This window comes from Festucalex cinctus, chromosome 19, assembly GCF_051991245.1.
Source record: "Festucalex cinctus isolate MCC-2025b chromosome 19, RoL_Fcin_1.0, whole genome shotgun sequence".
Classification (NCBI taxonomy): domain Eukaryota; kingdom Metazoa; phylum Chordata; class Actinopteri; order Syngnathiformes; family Syngnathidae; genus Festucalex; species Festucalex cinctus.
The window spans coordinates 2,154,195-2,174,303 of NC_135429.1; the positions used below are offsets into that span (position 1 = coordinate 2,154,195).

The window sequence follows — 20,109 nt, forward strand, 5'->3', positions numbered from 1 at the left end:
ATGTAAAATTGCTGGTGTAATTGAATATTGTGTCTGATTTACCGTTTAGTTTTGCCTTCCTTACACATAGCAATACAATTCCCTTTTATCAAATCGACAAATAAGACTCTAAACCTGTGGTGTCCAAATTCAGTCCTCGATAACAGGTGTGTTATCAGGCTTAAGCAGAGCATGCTGATGAGAAAATAAAAATAGATTATTGTTAATCTGTATGTTTTATTGGGAGAATTTCATATTCACAAATGTAAATTTAGAAATTCAACCCCTTTATTCAAATACTTTCTGATAGATTGACACTTTAGGTAACTTAACTTGATAAGAAATAAATGTCATCCCATAATTGTTATTCATGCAATAATATTGGGGGGGAAAAAAAACACCTATGGATATCTAAATGTAATTGATTTCCCGCCTCTCTTTATTTTTATTATTATATAATTTCATTTTACTTCAATGTTGCATATCTCTTGCAGAACCTGTAAATTGAATTGCCTGATCTTGGTATCACACATAACATCTTTGTTCAAAAAAATAAAATAAATAAAAAAATAAAATAACATAAAATAAAGGACCACCCTTTCTTACGTATTCCTTAAATGCAGTCAGTACATGCAGGGTAATAGCGCGGACACAGAAGTAAAGTACACTACCAGAAGTAGACTTTGAAAACAGAAGTGCACTACAAAGGAAGTCAGTTCACAGTTTATTGTCAAATATACATTATAAACAAGGTGATGAAGGCTTAACTGAATGTGATAATAGTGATGACTGCTGAGGAAAAATCAAAATTCATCTGACTGGATCCAAAATGTAATGTATTATAAATGCAGTGAGATTTGTGATACCATAAATTTCCCACGAATGACCAAGTTGACATTTTTAATTCACTTGCTCCACTGTTGACAAATTTGCAAGACATGATCATATAACCTTCAATCTATATTAATGCTGTACACAAAAAAATATTACCAATGTATAGATATATATATCTCGATATAATTACAACACAAAACACATTATAGGACAGTTATAGGACCCTAAGTCACACAAAGACCCCAAAAAACAAGTCCATCATATTTGCAAAATGTGTCGAAAAGATATACAGATACTTTCTATTGAGTTTAAACATCAAGTTGTCTGTGCAAATTATAATGGACAAATAAGTCCCTCTATTATTTGTGTTAATAACACATTGACTCCATATTCATATAAGATATGAAGTGAAGGGAATACGCAATTGAGTACCTTCTTCCAAAAATATGTTGTTCACAAATCATGACCTTTTATGTGCAAACATACACAACTGTGCACAAAACAAGAATAACAAAAAAACAGTTAAAATTAGAAATATGAATAAACTGATGGCAATATTTCAAAGACTGCACAGTATCTCCGTACCACACAGAGAAATTAAAATCATGATTAATGGCTTTGTGATAAATGGGGCAGTTTTACAAGTCAAAGTCAAACTACTTCTGACAGCTTAATGAGTAATATTTGATAGTATATCATGTAAAAGTTGATACAAATATTACATTTAGTAGTGTGCTAAAAGCAAACTGTAAACTAAATGATTGAGCTTCTTAATGAAATATTTCAATTGGTCTTAGAAGCCATTGCGAATAAATGTTTGCTTAATAGGGGCAGTAGTTCAATAAGCAGTAAGAGGTGAACTTGGCAAAACCTAATTTATTAATTCTCAGGCTTGGACCCAATCCTGTGCGAATAGTTTAAATTCATTGCATACAGAAAATGACAATAGAGACTGAATAATCCTGAAGTACAAACACACAGACAAAAAAAAAAAAAAAAAAAAAAAGGCGTTTGAAAAATATAGGCAGTACTTTTGTTTGTTTCCACACAACAAAAAGTGTTTCGCAGTGAGGAAAATCTGTTGAAAGTTACAGCCCGATCAAAACAGAACGTTTTTGACCATATACATTTTGGGAACAGATTTGCCAAAATCCAAATTTTAGGCTGTGCAACACAGTAAGAAACATCGTAAGGGAAGTATGAACACATCAGACAATATAGTCTTCATATGTGGATAATGTTGACGGTATCTTGGTGTGATTATCATGCACCTTCGCAGACACAACTCACTCAGTCCATCTTCTCTTTGTGAACAAGTTTAGGAGCATCCACGAAGTCTTGCCCATTAAAGAGGATGATGGTGGCTGTAATGGCACTGCAAGCGCCCCAAAACATCACATAAGCAAACGTCTCCGTCCATGTGTCACCTGAAAGGACAAGAAAGCTGAAATGAATATCATTGTGTGGTTTGGGATGCATTTGTGCATGATTAAGTAACACACACAGAGAGCACAGTGCTTTCAATACATAAACTGTCAAATCTTCTGGCAAAAAAATCTGTCAAAATCCAGTAAAACAGGAGTGAAGGGGATTGCTTCTGTGAAAATGGCTGGGAGTGAATGAGTTAAACACCTGATTACAACATATGGATTTGAGTTTGGGAGAAAAATACTGTCACTTGTACCTTTCTTTTTTAAAAATCCTAATTCCAGTGCGTTTGCTCATTGTCAAACAGGAAATGCAACAATTTATAACTGACATGAGGGTGTGGTTGGTAATAAGAGCTAATGTTAATGGAATGTCATACAAGACCTTCTTCAAACAAAAGCACCGTGTATATTCTTAATATTTAACCTCCCATGGCTTACTACTGATATCTACCATTGGATGTCACCCACTTCAACTATTATTATTGATACATCCACCAATAAGTATATTTATTTTAGCACCATTTGTTCGTGAGTTTATTCTCATGTCTTTTTTTATAGACTATAAATATACGATGATCAAGCAAAAACTATTTCACTCCATATTAACCATGAATTGTAGATTGTACAGGGAGGAGCCAAGTGGGGGGGAAAAAATGTGGCACCATTTTTTTGGGTGATTCACTTAAAATAAAAAAATAAAAAAATAAATAAAAAAATCGCACAGATTCAACAGAAGTAAAGAACTTACCAGCCATGAGGAAACATACAATGCACATTGAGAATGCCACCAACATGATTATAGGCAGCTGTAAAACAGGATTCAACGATTACATCGAAGTTGACTCCTTGTGCTGCAAATTGTCAAACGTATTGATCAACTGACCGTGAGGAACTTCCAGTCTTTCTGCACCCGAAGAGGGCCGGACCCATCTGATTCATCAATGGTAAAATTACCCAGAAACAAGTCAATTGAATCCTGAAAGAAGAACATACATACATATACATATATATATATATATATATATAAAAATAAAAAAAAACTTGGCAACCGTTCATTTACTTCTGATCCAATATCAATCATTTGTTAGGTAGCAATGACTTGTTGGCCAAGATACAAATATTTACTATTTATTTTTAGCACTGCAAGTGTTTTCTATGGTGACATACTTGTCGGAAGCCATCAGAGAAGTTGTTTTTGTAATAGCGGATCATGGAGTTCCAACCATCCATCAACAATCCCCAGTGGGTTCTTTTCCCTGTCCTGAGTGGAGGGGGGGGGGGAGGAAAAGGAAAAAAAAAAACAAAAAACAAAAACACACTTCTGTCAAAGAGGAGCTAAAAGAATAATTTAAGAATTGTCAACATAGAAAACCCCATGTTAGTAGTCACTTGATACGTGAAACATGAGTGTTACTGTACCTTGTGAAGTCTGTTTTTAATGCACCAGTTCCCGCGTACTGCACAGCACATGCATTGGCATTGTCAGCCCATGCTGATTAGAAAGCACAAAAGATGTGAGGGTATGCTCACGTCACACGTGTCATGCTGACACGCAAATGTTAGCACCGCGTTACCATTTTTGTAGATCTTCTCAAAGTCAGCCTGTTCTTCAAGACGCTGCCCAACATTCAGAACACCCATTCTCTGAACGATGCAAGCAGATACACATTGTCAACCTCATGTAACTCATTCACTGCCTTTGACAAGTATACTTGTCAATTGTATTTTTTAGACAAGTATATTTTTATTTATTTTTATTTTGACAAGTATACTTGTCAAAGGCAGTGAATGAGTAACAAGCTTTTGCTCAGTACACGATTACCTGGAGCTGAGACTGCAAGGAACGCCGTGCCAAAAGGCTCTGGATGACATTGGTTCTGTCCAAGCAGTCCATACAGTTACTGCGGAAGACACCTTTCTGCTGGGCTAGCACCTTTCCGTCCAGATTTACCATGAAGTAACTGCACAGAGAGTGAAAAGGTTTGTGGTATATCCACATTACGCACCTTAAACACTTTCATATAGTTGCTGTGTGAAATACCTGTATTCATCTTGTGTCTCAGCTACAGTATCCACCAAGATCTGGAGACGATCCCATCTCATGTGGCTACATTCTTTGTGGAAGTCAAAAGCTATATAACTGAGGATGAAGAACAAAATGTTCTGAATAGGAAGCGATCACTCAGATACGAATCCCTGAGACTGACCCCGAACCCCTGGAATTCGAGCGAACACGGGCTAAGAAACACTGGCGTATCCAGTAGTAAACAAATGTGTTGCAAAGTGATGAAAATTAAGTAATTGATTCCCACGTTATTGTGATTTTTATTCGCCGCACTTTTTTTTGCCACCAAACAACTCCCACATAATACTTCCAATTTTAACTAGCTTTAAAAACAAAACAAAAAAAAACAAGAAAAAAAAAAAAAGAAAAAAGAAAAAAGGAAAATGAGTACCATACCACTTACTTGAGCATACCATTATTCATACCCGCCACCATTTTGGCAAATGCCTGTTCAAGAGGCTTTTCGGAGCCTTTCTGATTTACCTGGAAAAACAGTACATAATATATACAAAATATTACTTTCATATATATATTTTTTTAATACCTACCTTAAGACCTTCCAGCTCAAACAAGATCACTGGGGTAAAATTTATGAAATTGTGATATATACAAATTTCCAATGGTATTTATTCAGACAGTGAAAACCAGGCAGTTCTGTACTTGGTGACATATTATCAATTTTAAGACCAGGAACTAAGTAGCTGGAGAACACAGAAAATCGTGATCAGTAATATGTATGTACTCCTTTGCAACACATACTAGATAAATTAAAAGCACTTATTTTACAGAACATGACCTTTATAATTATAAGTTTCCTTACACATATACCAGCAGCAACTTGCATAAAAAAATATTTTCTTCCATTTCATTTTTCATTAATTTCGTAAATTCTCAATTATTTTGAGAAAAAGATATGGCACGGGATTTTCAGACATAATGTGTGAAGTAATTCTGACCAATCACAAGCAGCCTTTCAAAGTCAGCCAAGCAACAAGGACAGTTTGTTTACATGAGGGATTGTTTTACAACATTTTGTTTGCTCATAATCATAAACATGATGTCATAGATTTAATGTAAATCCCGGGCTGCAGAGAACCCCAAGCTTTCTGTTGATACCAGACATGATGTGGTTTCATTGCTTTTCGGACTACTATTATGGAGAGGGTATGCGCCTCAAGAAAAGCATTTTGGTTTTTTTTTCAAGACTTTAAGATATGAAATTCACATCAGTATCAACTGGTAAGTAATATTTACTTAGCTTTCTCATGTTTGAATCACAAATCCGTAAATTGATCATTTTCAAATGATCATTGCTGATTGGGTTGTAGCTTAAAACCGTGCGACTCACAATCAGAAAGCCAAGAATGAATGAATAAATAAGTAACACCATGCAGCATGTCAATACACGCTGAACAGAGCTTAGCTGACGTCTGGAATTACATCATGGTTGACTTGATATGAGTTGACCTTTGGCAATTAATTTGGAAGGTTGACTCACCAGGTTAAGAAGGGTTTGTTTCCCATAGATTAGGAGCTGAGAGTCAAAATGCCTCTGGAAACCATCCAACTGAAACACGTTTCCAAGTGGTTAGTATGAATTTCTCTCAATTGCACGAACAACACAATTACTGAAGGCCTGTCCTTACATGACTGGTTGTTTTGCTGATGATAGGTTTAGGTTTGTATTTAAGGTTGGGCCTTTGACTCCAGTAAAAAGGCATAGAGCCTCTTGTCTGTGGGACAAAAATAGCATTTTGAAATTACCCGGCAACTTTTAAACATGCACGCAATGAATGACATTAAAAAGCAAGTCAAAGCAGATGTCATACTTGCCTGCACGAAGGAAGCTTTGGCTCCTTCATATAAAACGATCTGCTCGGTTTCAACAAAGTTAGCAGCATGGCCTTCTGAGTCGATGCCTGGAGAGTAACGCACAGAAAAACTTAATTAGTGTGAAAAGAAAAATGCTAATTTTCTACTTCTCATTGTAAAACAATATTTGAATTAAGTTTAATGCATCTAATCAAAACCAAATTACTATCCAAAGATCTACTTTGTTTACTGCACTCTAAAGTGATAATAGACATTTCATGAATCAGTCAATATTTTGCATTTGATGTAACATATGCAATCGGCTGTAATAATTTGCTTATTGATCAATTCCGTGAAATAAGACATTTCAGCCAACAATCTCATTCATTTCGGGGGCTTTCCATTTGTCATTGTTTGTGTTTGAGTTCGAAAGCTAATCTACTTTTAGCCTTGGTTGAGTGTCATGTGAGTGTAAAGCCTTTTGTGCTTGCAGGCGGAAGTTCCATCTCAGTAATAGTGTTCACAATTGAGGTGGTAAGAGTATAAAAAACATTTTACTTATATCCAAACAAAAAAAAACAACAAAACAAAACTACAGTATTGTGTTATTTATTGCATTTGAACATCTTGGTGAATTTTACCATAATGGCACTTATGGATGTAGCACTGAACTGTAACGGTTTTCTGAAGCATTCCTGCGCTCATGTGGTGATACCCTTTCCAAATTGCATTTTTTGATGCAGTGCCACTTGAGGGATCGAAAGTCACGGGCATTTAATGTTGCTTTTCGGCCTTGCCGCTTACATGCAGTGATTTCTCATGATTCTGTGAACTTTTTGATGATATTGTGCACCGTAGATGATGACTTAAATTATTTGCAATTGTATGCTAAGGAACATTGTCCTTAAACTGTATTTTTTCATGCAACTGTTCACAAAGAGGCGAACCTCGCTCCATCTATTCTCGCGAATGACTGAGCAATGCAGGGAAGCTCCTTTTATACCCAATCATGGCACACCCTGTTCTCAATTTGCCTCATCTTCACCTGTGGGATGTTCCAAATTGGTGTTTGATGAGCATTCCTAAACGTTCTGTCTTTTTTGCCACCTGGCGCAGTTTTTTGGACCATATTGCAGCCATAAAATTCTAAGTTAATGGTTATTAGCTAAAAATCAATAAGTTTCATTTTGAACATTATCTATCTTGTCTTTGAAGCATATTTAATAAAATATAGGTTTGCAAATCATTGTGTTCTGTTTTTATTTAACACAACATCCCAACTTCATTGGAAATGGGTCCCTACTTGTTTACAGCTGTTGAACCAAGATAGTAATAGTATTTACTAGCATTTGCCAGTGATGTTCATGCATTTTCTTTGAATTTCGGTCAGAGAAGGAGGAGACCTTCCACTAAAATTTACTTATTTCATAGCATGAGACTTATGTAAGGTTGAAACACTGGACAGTTTTTGTCACCTCTGACATAGTATCTGACACCAGCCCGGAAGCAGCTTCTTCGGGATATGAGGATCCATTCAAAGATCTTCCCGTTGATACGACATGGTTTCATAACAATGACTGGACCAACAGATCAAGGAAACCATTCTGTTAAGTGTTTCTTAAATCACACCAAAAAAATGAACATTTAGTCTCTCTCAATCTTCAGTTAAATATGTGGTTAAAAGGATACAGCCATGTACAACAGGCAGTGCAAACCTGTGCAGCTATGGGCAGTTAATTTGGAAGTTAAGGCAGATTGTGAAGACTGAGCTATTAAGTGAAAGAGAGTTTGACAGTCATGTTACCTCAGGCTGGGCTGCCAGCTCTCGGAGGAGATTTGCATTCCACACAAACCTCTGATCTGCCTGAAACACATCAGCCACACACTTATTCTTTGTTTTTTTAATAAATCGGCTCTGGTTTCTGAGCTATGAATGTGTAATTTGGTTACATTTGATTAACAAGGTAATCGCTTGTTATTAGCAGTGGCAAGGAGGTTCTCTTCTATACTGGTCACCAGTCAATCACCGGGTACAAACAAACGGAGACAGACAGAACAAATTCACTTTGTATAGAAGTATTTGTTGGATCACTTACCCTCTCGAGCAGGCTCATCTCTTGGAAGTCGGGGCTGGTATTGGCCAGTCGCTGAAGGGTGTGTGTCAGGTCATAATCAGTGCAGAAGTAGAAACCATCTGTAGTCAGCACATTATTTAGCATGGACAGGAAGGTCTTATTCTCCTGAGACTAGAAAAGGACAGAAAAACAACATCTTTTACAGGGGTTGACAAAATCGCATACCCTTGTGTATTAACAGCTAATGTTAGTGTCAAAAGTTCTAACACAAGGAAGGCTAGTTGTTATTACTATTATTATTATGACAAGCTGTCTAACTGCGCAGAGGGGGGATAGACTGAGTGTTGGTAATTTTGCAGAAATGCTCAAGCAGGCAGATTTCTAAAAGGGTAATTGGCACCGCTGTGAACACCAATTTGATTTGTCAGCAAATGTAGCGGCTTTTCTCACTCTAAATTTGGAACACAAAGGGCACACATTCCTGAACATGGCGTAAAAAGAAACTGATTTGCTCAAGTCCAATGGGAGATTGAAGCGCTCAAAAACATTAATAAGTGACTGCAAGCAGACCTCCACAGGCTGATGATGCACCTTTCTCCTGTAAAATTCGCCTGCCATTAGGCAGACACAATCCCGTGGGCACCTGGTTTGTAGATCATCTTCCACATCTGTGTGAAATTTCCGCCCATTTTTTGGTATACACAAAGCTCAGGTAAAATTCTGGTCTTAAGTGTAATTGCTGTGGTTAAACAACCGCAGTGAATAATGTATTAGAACGAGTTGCATGCTTTCTGGGCTTTGTGTGTCTCTGTTGAGATAATAGGATAAGACTGCTAAGCCAATTTGCAAAGCAGTGAAACGTCAACATTTCACTGGTCACAGACTCCATATGTTATCTGGCATTGTGACCATTTGATGTGCTCTTAAACCCCCATTTTACTTTTTTTTTCTTTTTAAAGTGCATATGAGCAAGATATGCAGTTACTTCCTTACTTCTCCACCGATTTTCCCAAATACAATTTATACGTCTTTAAAATGTTCTACAGAACAAAAACACCACAATACCTTCAGTTCAATGCAGTTCTGAAGTCCTGCCAAGGTTTGTTTTGCTTTAGTTTTTAAATTACTACTGCCTTACAACATCACTGTTCTAGATTACAAGCCCCACCTTTCTGACTTGTTCACGTTTCCCCATTTTTGCATGGGTTCTTTTACCTGGATTTCTGACAGATGCAAAATAGTCTTCTTGTAAGAGATGATATCAAAATCCACGGCTTTCCACACTGCATGACCCAGGAGGCTTCCCACATTTCTCTTCCTTGTGATGATGATTAGGTACATCCCTATGGAAAGTCAGTCGGTGCAATATCCATCATACAGAACAATGTACTGAAAATGCTCCAATAAAAGAAGACTACATATTGGTAATACCTACCAGCAACCAGGCGAATAGTTCCCATGATGCCACAAATAGGCCTGGTCACTGCTGAGGCAGGGATATCCTTTTTACCTGCAAATACACTACAGATTAGATGCTTTAAAAAAATAAAAAGCATCTCAAAATCTCTTCACTGTGAGAGCATCAGAATAGCACTGATAGACATAATTATACTAGCCATTCATTTTCAAAAAGAAAGAAAATTGACAGCTGTTTTTTAAAGGCACTGAATAGAGCAGATGTTAGTAGTAGCAATCTTTAAGTAATTTCAAGAGAAAAAAAATGTTATTTCATAACTCAAGATGTTTTGATTTGAAACACACAGTTGTCTCATGCAGCTTCTGTAAGAGCCTTCTTACTTGTGAGGGTCATCTCATTTGACACCCTGTCGATAGCCAGGACAGCATCAACCTCTTCATCACAGGCTTCGATTAAAAACTTTTCTGGGGTGGTGTGTCTGAAGAGAGATTGGGAATATGAAGCGAAATACTTTGAACGTTATGTCATATAGGCGTGTTTGTATTACTAACAGTTGAATGTGTCATATTTAATGTCACATTTGTTGTCCATGCTCTGATATGTATCTTTAGCCGCTATGGGTGAAATGGATGGAAGTAAAGAAATTATAAAGAAAAAATATTTTAAATAATAATAAATATGGCTTCCCACAGATCAAGATCCCTGCAATGGGAAAGTGTGACCAGTTTTTTAGCTACAGTAACAAACGGAACTGAAGCTAGCATGTACTGTAGTGAGAAAGTTGCACAAACAACCTATTGTTGCCCTGTCGTAATCTGAACTAAACTAATGCTGTGTACACAGGTCACACCAATGTTTGCTCAAAAAGCAGTATTGTGTTTCTTTTTCAGGGTATCATTCATTCATTCATTTCTATGCATTTTTAAAGAAATGCATAATTCAAACCTCTAAAAATATGTTAGACAAGGGGAGTTGAGTAATCCAGCAAAAGGTAATAAAGACATTTTTCATATCAGCTATTCTTCACTAAATCATGGAATGATAAATCAAGTAAAACTTTTCAACGGGAACAACAAAGTATCTACCTAATCTAAGATTTGTCAAAACTCATACATGGTGGAGTAACAAAAACGGTGAGGGGCCAAGGGATGCCATATATGAATACAGTTTCTGACTCATATTTCCCTTTCACATCCATGTGACAATCGATGTTCTACAAAACCAGACCTGTCCAACTGCCACAAGGAAAACAAAAAGTGCCGTAACTAAGTCATTTCTACGAATAAATGAACAAACATTCATTTGTCTGACGACGTGCATCATACTCACAGGGGGTACTCTGAACAGACAGACAAAAGCCATGTTCAAGTCTTTGATATTTTGCCTTGGTACACACTAATTATAATTTTAATGATGAATAAGGAGTTTAAACTTTAGTACTTCCTGATGTAACAAGAGTCACTCGGTGAACTTTAGCTGTCCAGTCGCCACGTTTAAAAGCTAATTTCCGCCCAGAATGTAGCTAACACCGACTTGCTTCCCAGCTACAGTTAGACCTTTGTCGACATAAGGCATTTAAAAATTAAACTTAGTTAAATGTAATGTACTTACAAATTGTATCGCTCATAGGCGGTCGCCATCTTCGCTCCGTCGACCTAACCAAAGCAAGCCAAGAGTGACAGCGCCTGCGCTTGTGTTGCCAGCTCCGATATGTTGAACCGGGAACAAATCTTGGTGTTTAAATTGCTGCTCGTCCGTGGAATCTGGCAACCAGGGGAGGCGTGACTATTAGCATACACCACCGCCCCAAAAATGAGCTAACGAAAAAAAGTGCCTGTATGCAGCTCTGAATTTGTGCTGTGGCAGAAATGAGGAACGTTACAGTATATATATATTTTTAAAAAAAAGTCACAATAAAATAGTTTTAAGGACGAATAGTTTCCTTTTTCGTCTTTAATTTCCTTTAAAAGGAGTCGAGCAACTCGGTAACGCAAACATTACCTTCAATTAATAATTCTGTAACTCAAGTAATGCAATTCAGTGTTTTTTTTTCTCATTTACAGTTAGTTTTTTTGTGCCTATATTTTCTGAATTTTTGTTGTTGTGAGTTTTTGTCAGGCACTGATGTCGCCCTTCCATTTCAAACTGGGAAGGACCCCGCTTAAAGCTTCGAAAGCAGTTCTTCCTGCCTCTTTTCTCTTCTGGGTGGTGGTTGAGGTACATGAAACTTAGTCTTTCATCATTTGACACGAAACTCGTTTTTCGAGAGAGTGAGAGAGACACAATGAAAGGTAATTAATTATCGACAGTTAATCCAACATTAGACAAAATGATCGCAGCCGCGCTATCGCGTGTTGCTCTGATGGAGAAATTGTGTGAAGCACGTGGTGTGACGCGACTTGGGCAGCGTTGGTCATTTTCCCCACTCTCATGTATTCGATTTCAGAATTTAATGAATTCCTGATGACCATAAGCTTGTGTATTAAAGACCAGCTTGGAGATGGGTGACAAAAGTAAGTGAAAACATTGCAGAATGCTTGCATCGGTGTCGAGTTAATCTGTTGCATGTTTGGAAGTGTTGATTTAAAATCTCTTGATTGTCTTCATTTCTGTGCTTTGCTTTTGCCGAAATGCAATTTTAAAACTTCGACATTTTTGTTTGTCAGGTTTACTCTGCTAGCTATAACTACCACCATGTTGGAAATCCTGTGCATATAGAGTAATGCAGCCGTGTGTTGACTGTGAGTATTGACCGATATTCTGTGAGTTACATGTCATTATATTGCTGCAATGATGATTCACTAGACTAGAGTCTCTGATTATACAATGAAGCATTTCACAGTGCACTGAGCATGCATGTATTTTACTGTGCAGAATTTGTGTGGATGAACACATTTTTACTGTCATTTTTCTTCTTCAGGTGTTAAAAGGCCTGCAGTTGAGTTTGCCAAACCAGCTAATCAAAGCTCAAACCATTTTGGGTACACTGGGCAGTGGGTCAGTGAACATTTGCCCCTTTACTATTGAGTAATGAATGGGGCAGGTTCCCCTGCAAGGTATGTTGAAACAAAATACAGTAATCTTCCTAAATGTGGAGTGATGATTCATAGACTAGAGTCTCTGAAACGCCTGATGTATTTTCACAGTGCACTGACCACACTCTTTAGTCCATTAAATGTGCTGCTCTGTTTTACTGTACCAAGTTGAAGCGTGGGATCACATAATGGGCTACTAACGTCTAAAATAGTGTCTTGACATTTGGTGTGGAATTTTGTCACGATTGTGCTGTCGCCATTTTGTTTTGCAGCTCCTGACTCAATGAAAGGATATTGAATCTTGCAGTCGTAAGTACAGTTGGGTTAAATTTACATTTTGTGCTTGCGTAATGTGCGAAAACATGCATGTGGTCTATGTTCTATGATGATTCATATTCGGTTCTACTGATTTAAAGCTGAAGTTTACTCGCAGCGCACTGAGACACTTGGACCATTGAAAGATTTACTTTAACCCACAAGGTATTTCATGTTGAATCAAAACTGATCAATTTGTTGTTGTTTTTTCTATACAGCTGATTGAGGCACTCAATTTGATGGCTTTCAGACTATAGCTGCTTTGAAAAGGTTGGTGTTATTTTTTATTTTTTTTGGTTCATTCAGTAATTCTAAGTTGCTGAAACTTTAAATTCTGTCTTGCAGGTGCTGAAGCAAACATTGAGGTGTTTTGTTGAAGCTGCCATCTTATCTGGTCTATTATTAAATGCATTTTGTTCAGTAAACTTGATGACGCTGAAGTACAGTCTAATAAGTGTGTGTCTACATTTTGCTCAATAAAATTGAAGCTGAATCGTAACGATTTGTTGTGTGTGTGTTTATAATTTACATAAGTTAGCATGTTTACAAAAGATTCATATTTTAATGTAATAAAACGTGAAACAAACTTAAGGTTTTACATTTTCATGTTTTTAACGTAATGTATCATGAATACAGAATTTGATCAATTCTGCCCCATAAAATGTGATTCGGCATTTGTTATAGCTTCACAATAACCTCGCATGATTTTTTTTTTTTTGTGTGTTTATATTTTTGGACACTATAGTAACAGCATGTACTTCAAATTCAGGTATATTCACTGTGGATCTATTAATAGTTGATTTGCTAAAGAAAGGTAAACGTGATTAAGGTAACGCGAGCAATAAATTAAGGTAGGCACAACCTTTTCATAAAGTTAATTCATAAAGTAGCTCAGGTTTAACAACAGTTTTATTTTGAAGGCGAGCCGGTAGTCGCCACTCCGCCCTCCTTTGTTCTTGTTTTGTGATGCACGTTACCTTAATTTCCCAGCCAAGTGCCTTCTGCTTGCTACATGCCGTATTGAAACGAAATTGCTTTTCTCCAAATCTATATCGTGTCAAGCCATGACACGACACCACACAACCGCCAATTTTGGACTTGTCTCGGGGTCGAGTTTCGGGGAGTTCAAGCTAACTACCATATGAGCTAGCAGTGACACCCTGGCCAACGTCGATGAAGGTGATCATTTATGTTGAGATAAGTTGTCGACTTAAACAAGTATTGGATGTATTTGCATGGTACCACTTTCCGTGGCCGACATTTACCTAAGGTGTTTTATAATAGTCGACAGAAATAGTCTTATCAAATGACCTAACGTTACCGAGATGTGTGTGCATATGCAGCATTAGCGACACTGACTTTACTGTCTACGTGGAAGGTACGTTTCGAGACTTAACATTTAATTCCTTACGTTTACAGGTACATGACGCCAAAAACGTCGTATCAACACATTGAAACTGGCCGCTGTTTACTTCCGCATTTGACGAACCTGAACAGCAAGTGTTGAGGAATCGGTATTATGGAGACCTGAGTCGTGATAAATGAATACTGCATGCTCTTTCACATAAGGGCGTAGAATACAGAGCTTCCCCATCATTTTGGGTAACTGTTGGGAGTTCCTTTGATTATCCAATTTAGGTTCCACAACTGCCCAAACAATTTAAGACAAAAAAAAGCTGGATTTTTTATTTTTTTTTCCCCAGTTGGAGTGATCTGCAAAAAGTTTCTGGAGGAACCATGACAGCTGTGGTAGGACGAGCATGGGGGTGGGTGCGCTCCTGGGGTAGCAGAGGAGCGTCAGACAAAGCTACATTGGATAAACTTGAGATACAAAATCAGACGAGAGGGTTTGATCGACAAAAAGAGCAAAATAGTCCAGGAGACGATGAGTACTGGGAAGCTCAGGAGAAGCTACAACCTATGGAAATCGAAGATCTATGTGCAGGGAAGGAAGAGATGGAGACAACTGTTGAGCGCGCTCCAAGATGGTGGAATAAATATCTTCCAACATCCTTTCTTCCCTGGGGAAGAAAAACACAGCCAAGTGGACTCGAGCAACAAAAACGGCACATCAAGAGCGGTGATCGGGATATCGATGGGGACTTTTCAGACTATGGAACACCTCCTCCTTCCCCGACTCCACATTCCCAGCTAACGTCCCCCTTTCGTCTGTTTGTGCACAGCTGGAATGTGGAATTGTTTCCTGAGCACTATGAGATCTGCTTCAACTTCCTCCGCCACCTGTTTGACTTGTTCGTGGTGGGATTCCTGTGGATCGTGTCGCCTCCCGTCAAACTGATTTTGGAAATTTTGGGGATCCAGGGACCACTGAGGCTTTGGCTCCATGGCATGGCCATGTTTTTCGTGTCCACAGTGGGGATGGCAGGACTCCTCTGGCTGATCCAGGAACATCTCCCTGAGTTTGCGTTTATCTACGGCATTGTGCAAGCCTTAGTGATCTCTGTCAGCCTGAAAAAGAGTGTGCTCCTTGGGTTGGATGAAGAAAAGCCACGAGTGGAGGAGGAGAGCAGGGAAACTGCAGTGACGGATGAAGATGGTAAAGAAATGCTTTATACAAGTGGAAAAATGAAGACAAGCTAAGCTTCTTGGTAAGTTTAGGAAATTTATCAGGTACTTCTGTTTGGATGACATGAAACAACAAAAATATTTGACCTTTTCTGGATATTTGCAGCAAAACGACAAAGCTGATATTATGACCTAATTAAAAATGCAGTAATTTGCAAATCAGGACCTCTACAGTTGAGCAGGCACTGTTTTCTTAAGAATTATTAAAATACAAGATAGTCACACTAGCTGGCTCTAATTATGTTTACTACTGTATATGCTTGGTTTTCTCTGTGGCTAAAAAAAAAATAAAAAAAAATGCCCCTGGCTACTATAGAAGTAAAAATAGAATTCTAAATATTGATTTGAGGCATGGCAAGCAGGAATGCAATTATGACATAGCCTCCATCACAATCCATGACAAAGTATGAACAGGACAACCAGAAAGGCAGTCTCGAGAGCTATTTAGGTCAGATTACCATTGAAAATGAAGTGTGAAACCAAACTCATACCACTGACAAAAACGCTGATTGTTCATTGGTGCATTACAGTTTTTCACATATCCAAACGCTTTGTGATTTGTTTGTACACGAATTTAGAACGATGTTGGGCAGATACTACAAATTATGACAGTGTGGGTAAAGTCGTGTACCACAAAATGAAAGTGAGCTCGGCACATTATAATCATGTGGTGCAACCAAAAAGAAATAACCAATTTGGGACTTTTATTTTGAAACACATGAAAAGCGCACCATTTAAGCAACTGGCATGTGGTCATATTTGAACATCAAAAAAAGAATAATAATTTTGTCCAACAAATATATAATTTGTTATTTTACTTGTGTGACTAGCTAGCTGTGTTGCATCTGGTGAAATCTGTCAATTACCCTTAAGAAGCTTTGTAACTTAGAAATGGAAAAACATGTACTTACCACGTCAATGATAAATCAATTAAGTAATAAAAATGGGGATTGACATTTCTGTGTACAGTTTTCAGGCAGATAGTCTTGTGTTTTCCATTAAGCAAGTCTTGTCTTGCAGGATGTGGCTGTACAGTACTTCTTAGGGCATAACTGTAGGCAGCGGAACGCTAACAACAACACACCAAAAACTTCCCTGGAATGTTTGTGTTGTGAGGGAAAGACCTGTCGAAAGTGCCAATGATACAAAGAGAATTTTCTAAGCCTATTTTTTATATTTAAAGGGAAAGTCAACTCCCCAAAATCCCTTACAATATGTTGTATGTGCCTTCCACTCGTCTAAACGCGGCTCAGGGAACGACCAATCACTTCAGCTTCAGAAAGCAGGTGAACTGTGATTGATCGTTACCTGATCCCTGAGCAACTGCGATGTCATTTTCAGTCGACAGCAAGTGACAAAATGGCCGCCCCCGAGATGCAGTTTCTATTTTGTGACCATTGATTCTTGGATCTAGGGCAAGAGTTTACAATAGTTTGTTTGTCTATTTGGATTTAGAATATTTACTGTGTCTACAGCTTAAAAAATCTTAAAAAATCGAATAATTGATAGCGAATCGATTTTCCTTTTCCAGCCTGATATCGATTCATAAAACCATGAATTGATTATTTTAATATCTTTTTTTCCCCCCCATAAATTCATAAGGAAATAGAATTTTATAGAACAATTTTTTTGTGTATTTTACCGTTTTCGTGAAATTTACTAGTCACATGAATTCAAAAGTATTTTCTTAACATTTATGAAAGACCGGACATTGCACTTTTAAGGCAATTCAAAATCTTTTTAAATTTACATTTGCAATTATTGACTCAGAATTCTGAAAATATTTTCCATCTCATCCTTGCAAATGTCAATGTTTGTGTAACATTCGCCCGTCCCGCCTGCCTACTGTGAGTGACACGCCCCCCACCACCCCCCGCTCTGCGATTGGCTGGAGGGGTAAACAACTATCTGTCTACAGAAACGTCCCGCTGTTGACAAAACAAACACAAAATGGCAAAATACAGGCTGGGGGGTGTGGGTAGAGGGAAAAAAAAAAAATCACCACCACACATTAACAGAAGCCCAGAGGTGTAGATTGAGAAGGACTTCATGCGTATACATCCTCTATTTATATAGTGCATTTTCCTGAGTGAAAACGGACGACCCTGCCTTTAATAAAGTTATCCGTAAATATTATCCATCCATCCATCGATTTTCTTGGCCGCTTATTCCTCACAAGGGTCGCGGGGGGTGCTGGCGCCTATCTCAGCTGGCTCTGGGCAGTAGGCGGGGGACACCCTGGACTGGTTGCCAGCCAATCGCAGTGGTAAATATTAATATATTATTATTTTAGTAACAATTTATTAATTGAATATTTGGTGTGAACTATTTGTTGTTTTGTTTTTAGTATGCGGATGACACACCCTGCGGTTTAATTGAGGCATAGCATCCAGTAGAGTAGAGAGCACCATTTAAAAAATAATGGTACTTGTAGTGTAGTCTTAGTGTGCTGGTAAATTCTTAAATCTCAGTTGTCTCCAACTTAACAGTTTGTTGTCCTCCGCAGGTGGTGTAATGTTGCCGATACCATCACAGCAGCAACAACAACGGCAGCGGATTTTCATCATTCACCACACTCTAAAGCCGTTGGGCTTTAAAATTGTATTGCACCTTTATTCCAGACTTGCACAAGTCCTATTCGAGTCAGTTTCAACACCATCCTTGTGAACTTTGCGTTGTCGTCAGAATGTTGACACATCTACTACTTAAGGGGAAGGTTGAATGTTCCTGAAAATGCTTCTTCAGCCAAAGATTTGTTAGACACTTTTTTTTGTTGTTGCAATTAGGTCTGCTTTCATTTGTGTATATTTTTTCATGTGTTGCAGTGTGTGTCATAAACAAGATATAGTGCACAAAGGGCACCAAAGGGCCACTATACAGGAGACCACAAATGTATTGTGGAAGGAGACGGAAAGTTATTCTGAGCCAAGACCTGCAAAGTCAACAAGCAAATCAAATCAGCTTTTGTTTTCTTTTAAAATGTAAGTGGAACCCCCAAAGTCAAATATACTCTGTTGAGTTCCGGGTTCTCATTTCAAAGCAAATTTTTCTGAATGCTTCAATTAGTTTTTCAGTATTTACAGCAGGCAAATGGTGACGCCATGTCACATAGTGGCGTCGTTCCACTAGTTTTTTTTTTTCTATAAGCACCCTCAATTTTGACACTAACCTGCCTGTGTTCAAATATTTGAATATGTAACGGGGTGACTTATCACCGCTTCGTAAACATTTGTCACCACTCGTTTGATGTCTGTAAGTGCGCTTACAGATCTCCACTTTGTATCTGTTCAACTAACATTTTTCGATTGTTCTGTTCGTTCATACCTTATCAAAAAGAGTGAAGTAGCTATGGAGATTGTGATGTTCATAAAGTAGGGTCTAATTTTACTACTACGTTCTATGTCAATAAACACTCTTATTAGTTAAAGTTGCATCATTTAATAAGTGCATGACTACAAGCCAGCTAGAGACTGACGCTCAATGCTTAAGACAGGATAATTTGTCAGTCTTCCGATTGAAGCCATTACTGTTTTTTGCAATTACTAATAATTTACATCCATCTTTCTGACATAATGTATTTGCTAAATGAAATACAATTAAAAACAAGTTGCCAATATGCATGTTTTTATTTTTACAAACTGCATCAGACAATTGTGGCCTTCAGTAATGTGATGGTATCACACATCGTGACGGTCGCATGTTGTTTTTATGAATGTCAACTTTCAATTACAAGAGTTAGACTTTTGAGTTGTTAAATTTTATTTTGTGTAGATGAATTGAAAGAGGCCAAAAATATACAAATGTAGAAATAAAGTTTGATGATTACAAATTTGATCATCTTATGATGGTGGAATGTCTGGTTGTTGTAAAATCGATTTACTTAACTCATTTTCTCCCAAAAAACATATAAACATGTTCTATTTTAAATGTTTTGAGTCCCAAAGACGTATTTATACGTCTTTTTTTTTAATGCTAGGCTTTGATGCAGCCTCTGAACTGCAGAGAACGGGTGAAACAATGATAGTAATTACAGAAACGAGCAGCGGGAGGCAGCGGAGTACAAGAGATCAATCAGGGCCATGTTGCAAACAAGCTAAATTCCCCACAGTCTTAAACAGATTTGTGAATAATGATGAAACTTAAATGCTAATTGCTGCAAAACGGAAACAGATAGAAATGTTTTTTTTTTCCCTGATGAAAGATGATACTCTAAACTTTATTTTGGTATGTTCCATGTTTGTTATAGCAATAGAACAATATTCTGTGGGCCTTGAAAAAATCAGTCAAAATCCAGTAAAACAGCCGGGAGTTAAGGGGGTTGCTGCAGTGAAAATGGCTGCCAGTGAATGAGTTAATTTTAGACAAATTGAAAATCTGATCAATTGTTAAAAGGTGTTTACATAATTACAAATGCCCCATGTACAACAGTTGCTCAACAGTATGACGTCTTTGGTGTACTTTGCACTTGATAATGTGCCACACATTTTCAATGAAATGGGTCTGGACTGCTGGCAGGCCAGTCTGGTACTCACACTTTTTGACTGCAAAGTCATGCTGTTGT

At 37.7% G+C, this 20,109-nt stretch overlaps 2 protein-coding genes, 1 long non-coding RNA gene and 2 other non-coding genes across 5 annotated transcripts; 4 read left to right on the top strand and 1 right to left on the bottom strand.

Moving 5' to 3' along the window:
* Positions 1-690: 690 nt before the first annotated feature.
* On the bottom strand, positions 691-11,381 carry sacm1la (SAC1 like phosphatidylinositide phosphatase a). Its single transcript, XM_077507253.1, has 20 exons — positions 11,224-11,381; positions 9,993-10,090; positions 9,631-9,705; positions 9,411-9,538; positions 8,217-8,366; positions 7,925-7,984; positions 7,810-7,843; positions 7,596-7,697; positions 6,142-6,227; positions 5,955-6,041; positions 5,807-5,875; positions 4,712-4,791; positions 4,285-4,383; positions 4,066-4,204; positions 3,818-3,887; positions 3,663-3,735; positions 3,411-3,504; positions 3,127-3,219; positions 2,992-3,049; positions 691-2,240 (listed from the first exon to the last, which is right to left on the bottom strand). Exons 1-20 carry the CDS (start codon positions 11,250-11,252, stop codon positions 2,104-2,106), a joined length of 1,761 nt encoding a protein of 586 aa, XP_077363379.1. The 5' UTR covers positions 11,253-11,381; the 3' UTR covers positions 691-2,103.
* Positions 11,382-11,744: 363 nt separating this feature from the next.
* On the top strand, positions 11,745-13,461 carry LOC144007525 (uncharacterized). The gene is made up of 7 exons (XR_013280201.1): positions 11,745-11,903; positions 12,059-12,125; positions 12,279-12,353; positions 12,533-12,668; positions 12,920-12,956; positions 13,181-13,232; positions 13,308-13,461. It is a non-coding gene; the product is annotated as an uncharacterized LOC144007525 (long non-coding RNA).
* Positions 12,399-12,465, top strand: LOC144008206 (small nucleolar RNA SNORD52). The gene has a single exon (XR_013280723.1). It is a non-coding gene; the product is annotated as a small nucleolar RNA SNORD52 (small nucleolar RNA).
* Positions 12,705-12,769, top strand: LOC144008207 (small nucleolar RNA SNORD52). Its single transcript, XR_013280724.1, has one exon. It is a non-coding gene; the product is annotated as a small nucleolar RNA SNORD52 (small nucleolar RNA).
* Positions 13,462-13,884: 423 nt separating the features above from the next.
* Positions 13,885-19,382, top strand: c19h6orf47 (chromosome 19 C6orf47 homolog). Its single transcript, XM_077506254.1, has 3 exons — positions 13,885-14,141; positions 14,382-15,571; positions 18,055-19,382. Exon 2 carries the CDS (start codon positions 14,700-14,702, stop codon positions 15,561-15,563), a length of 864 nt encoding a protein of 287 aa, XP_077362380.1. The 5' UTR covers positions 13,885-14,141; positions 14,382-14,699; the 3' UTR covers positions 15,564-15,571; positions 18,055-19,382.
* The last annotated feature ends 727 nt before the right edge of the window (positions 19,383-20,109 follow it).

Excerpts from the sequence above, each read along its gene's own strand:
- sacm1la (XM_077507253.1), bottom strand. The coding sequence starts at position 11,252 with ATGGCGACCGCCTATGAGCGATACAATTT. Across the intron at positions 10,091-11,223 it reads GCCTATGAGCGATACAATTT|ACACACCACCCCAGAAAAGT; the intron begins GTAAGTACATTA and ends ATCTCTCTTCAG. Across the intron at positions 3,736-3,817 it reads TGAGAAGATCTACAAAAATG|CATGGGCTGACAATGCCAAT; the intron begins GTAACGCGGTGC and ends CTTTCTAATCAG.
- c19h6orf47 (XM_077506254.1), top strand. The coding sequence starts at position 14,700 with ATGACAGCTGTGGTAGGACGAGCATGGGGGTGGGTGCGCTCCTGGGGT.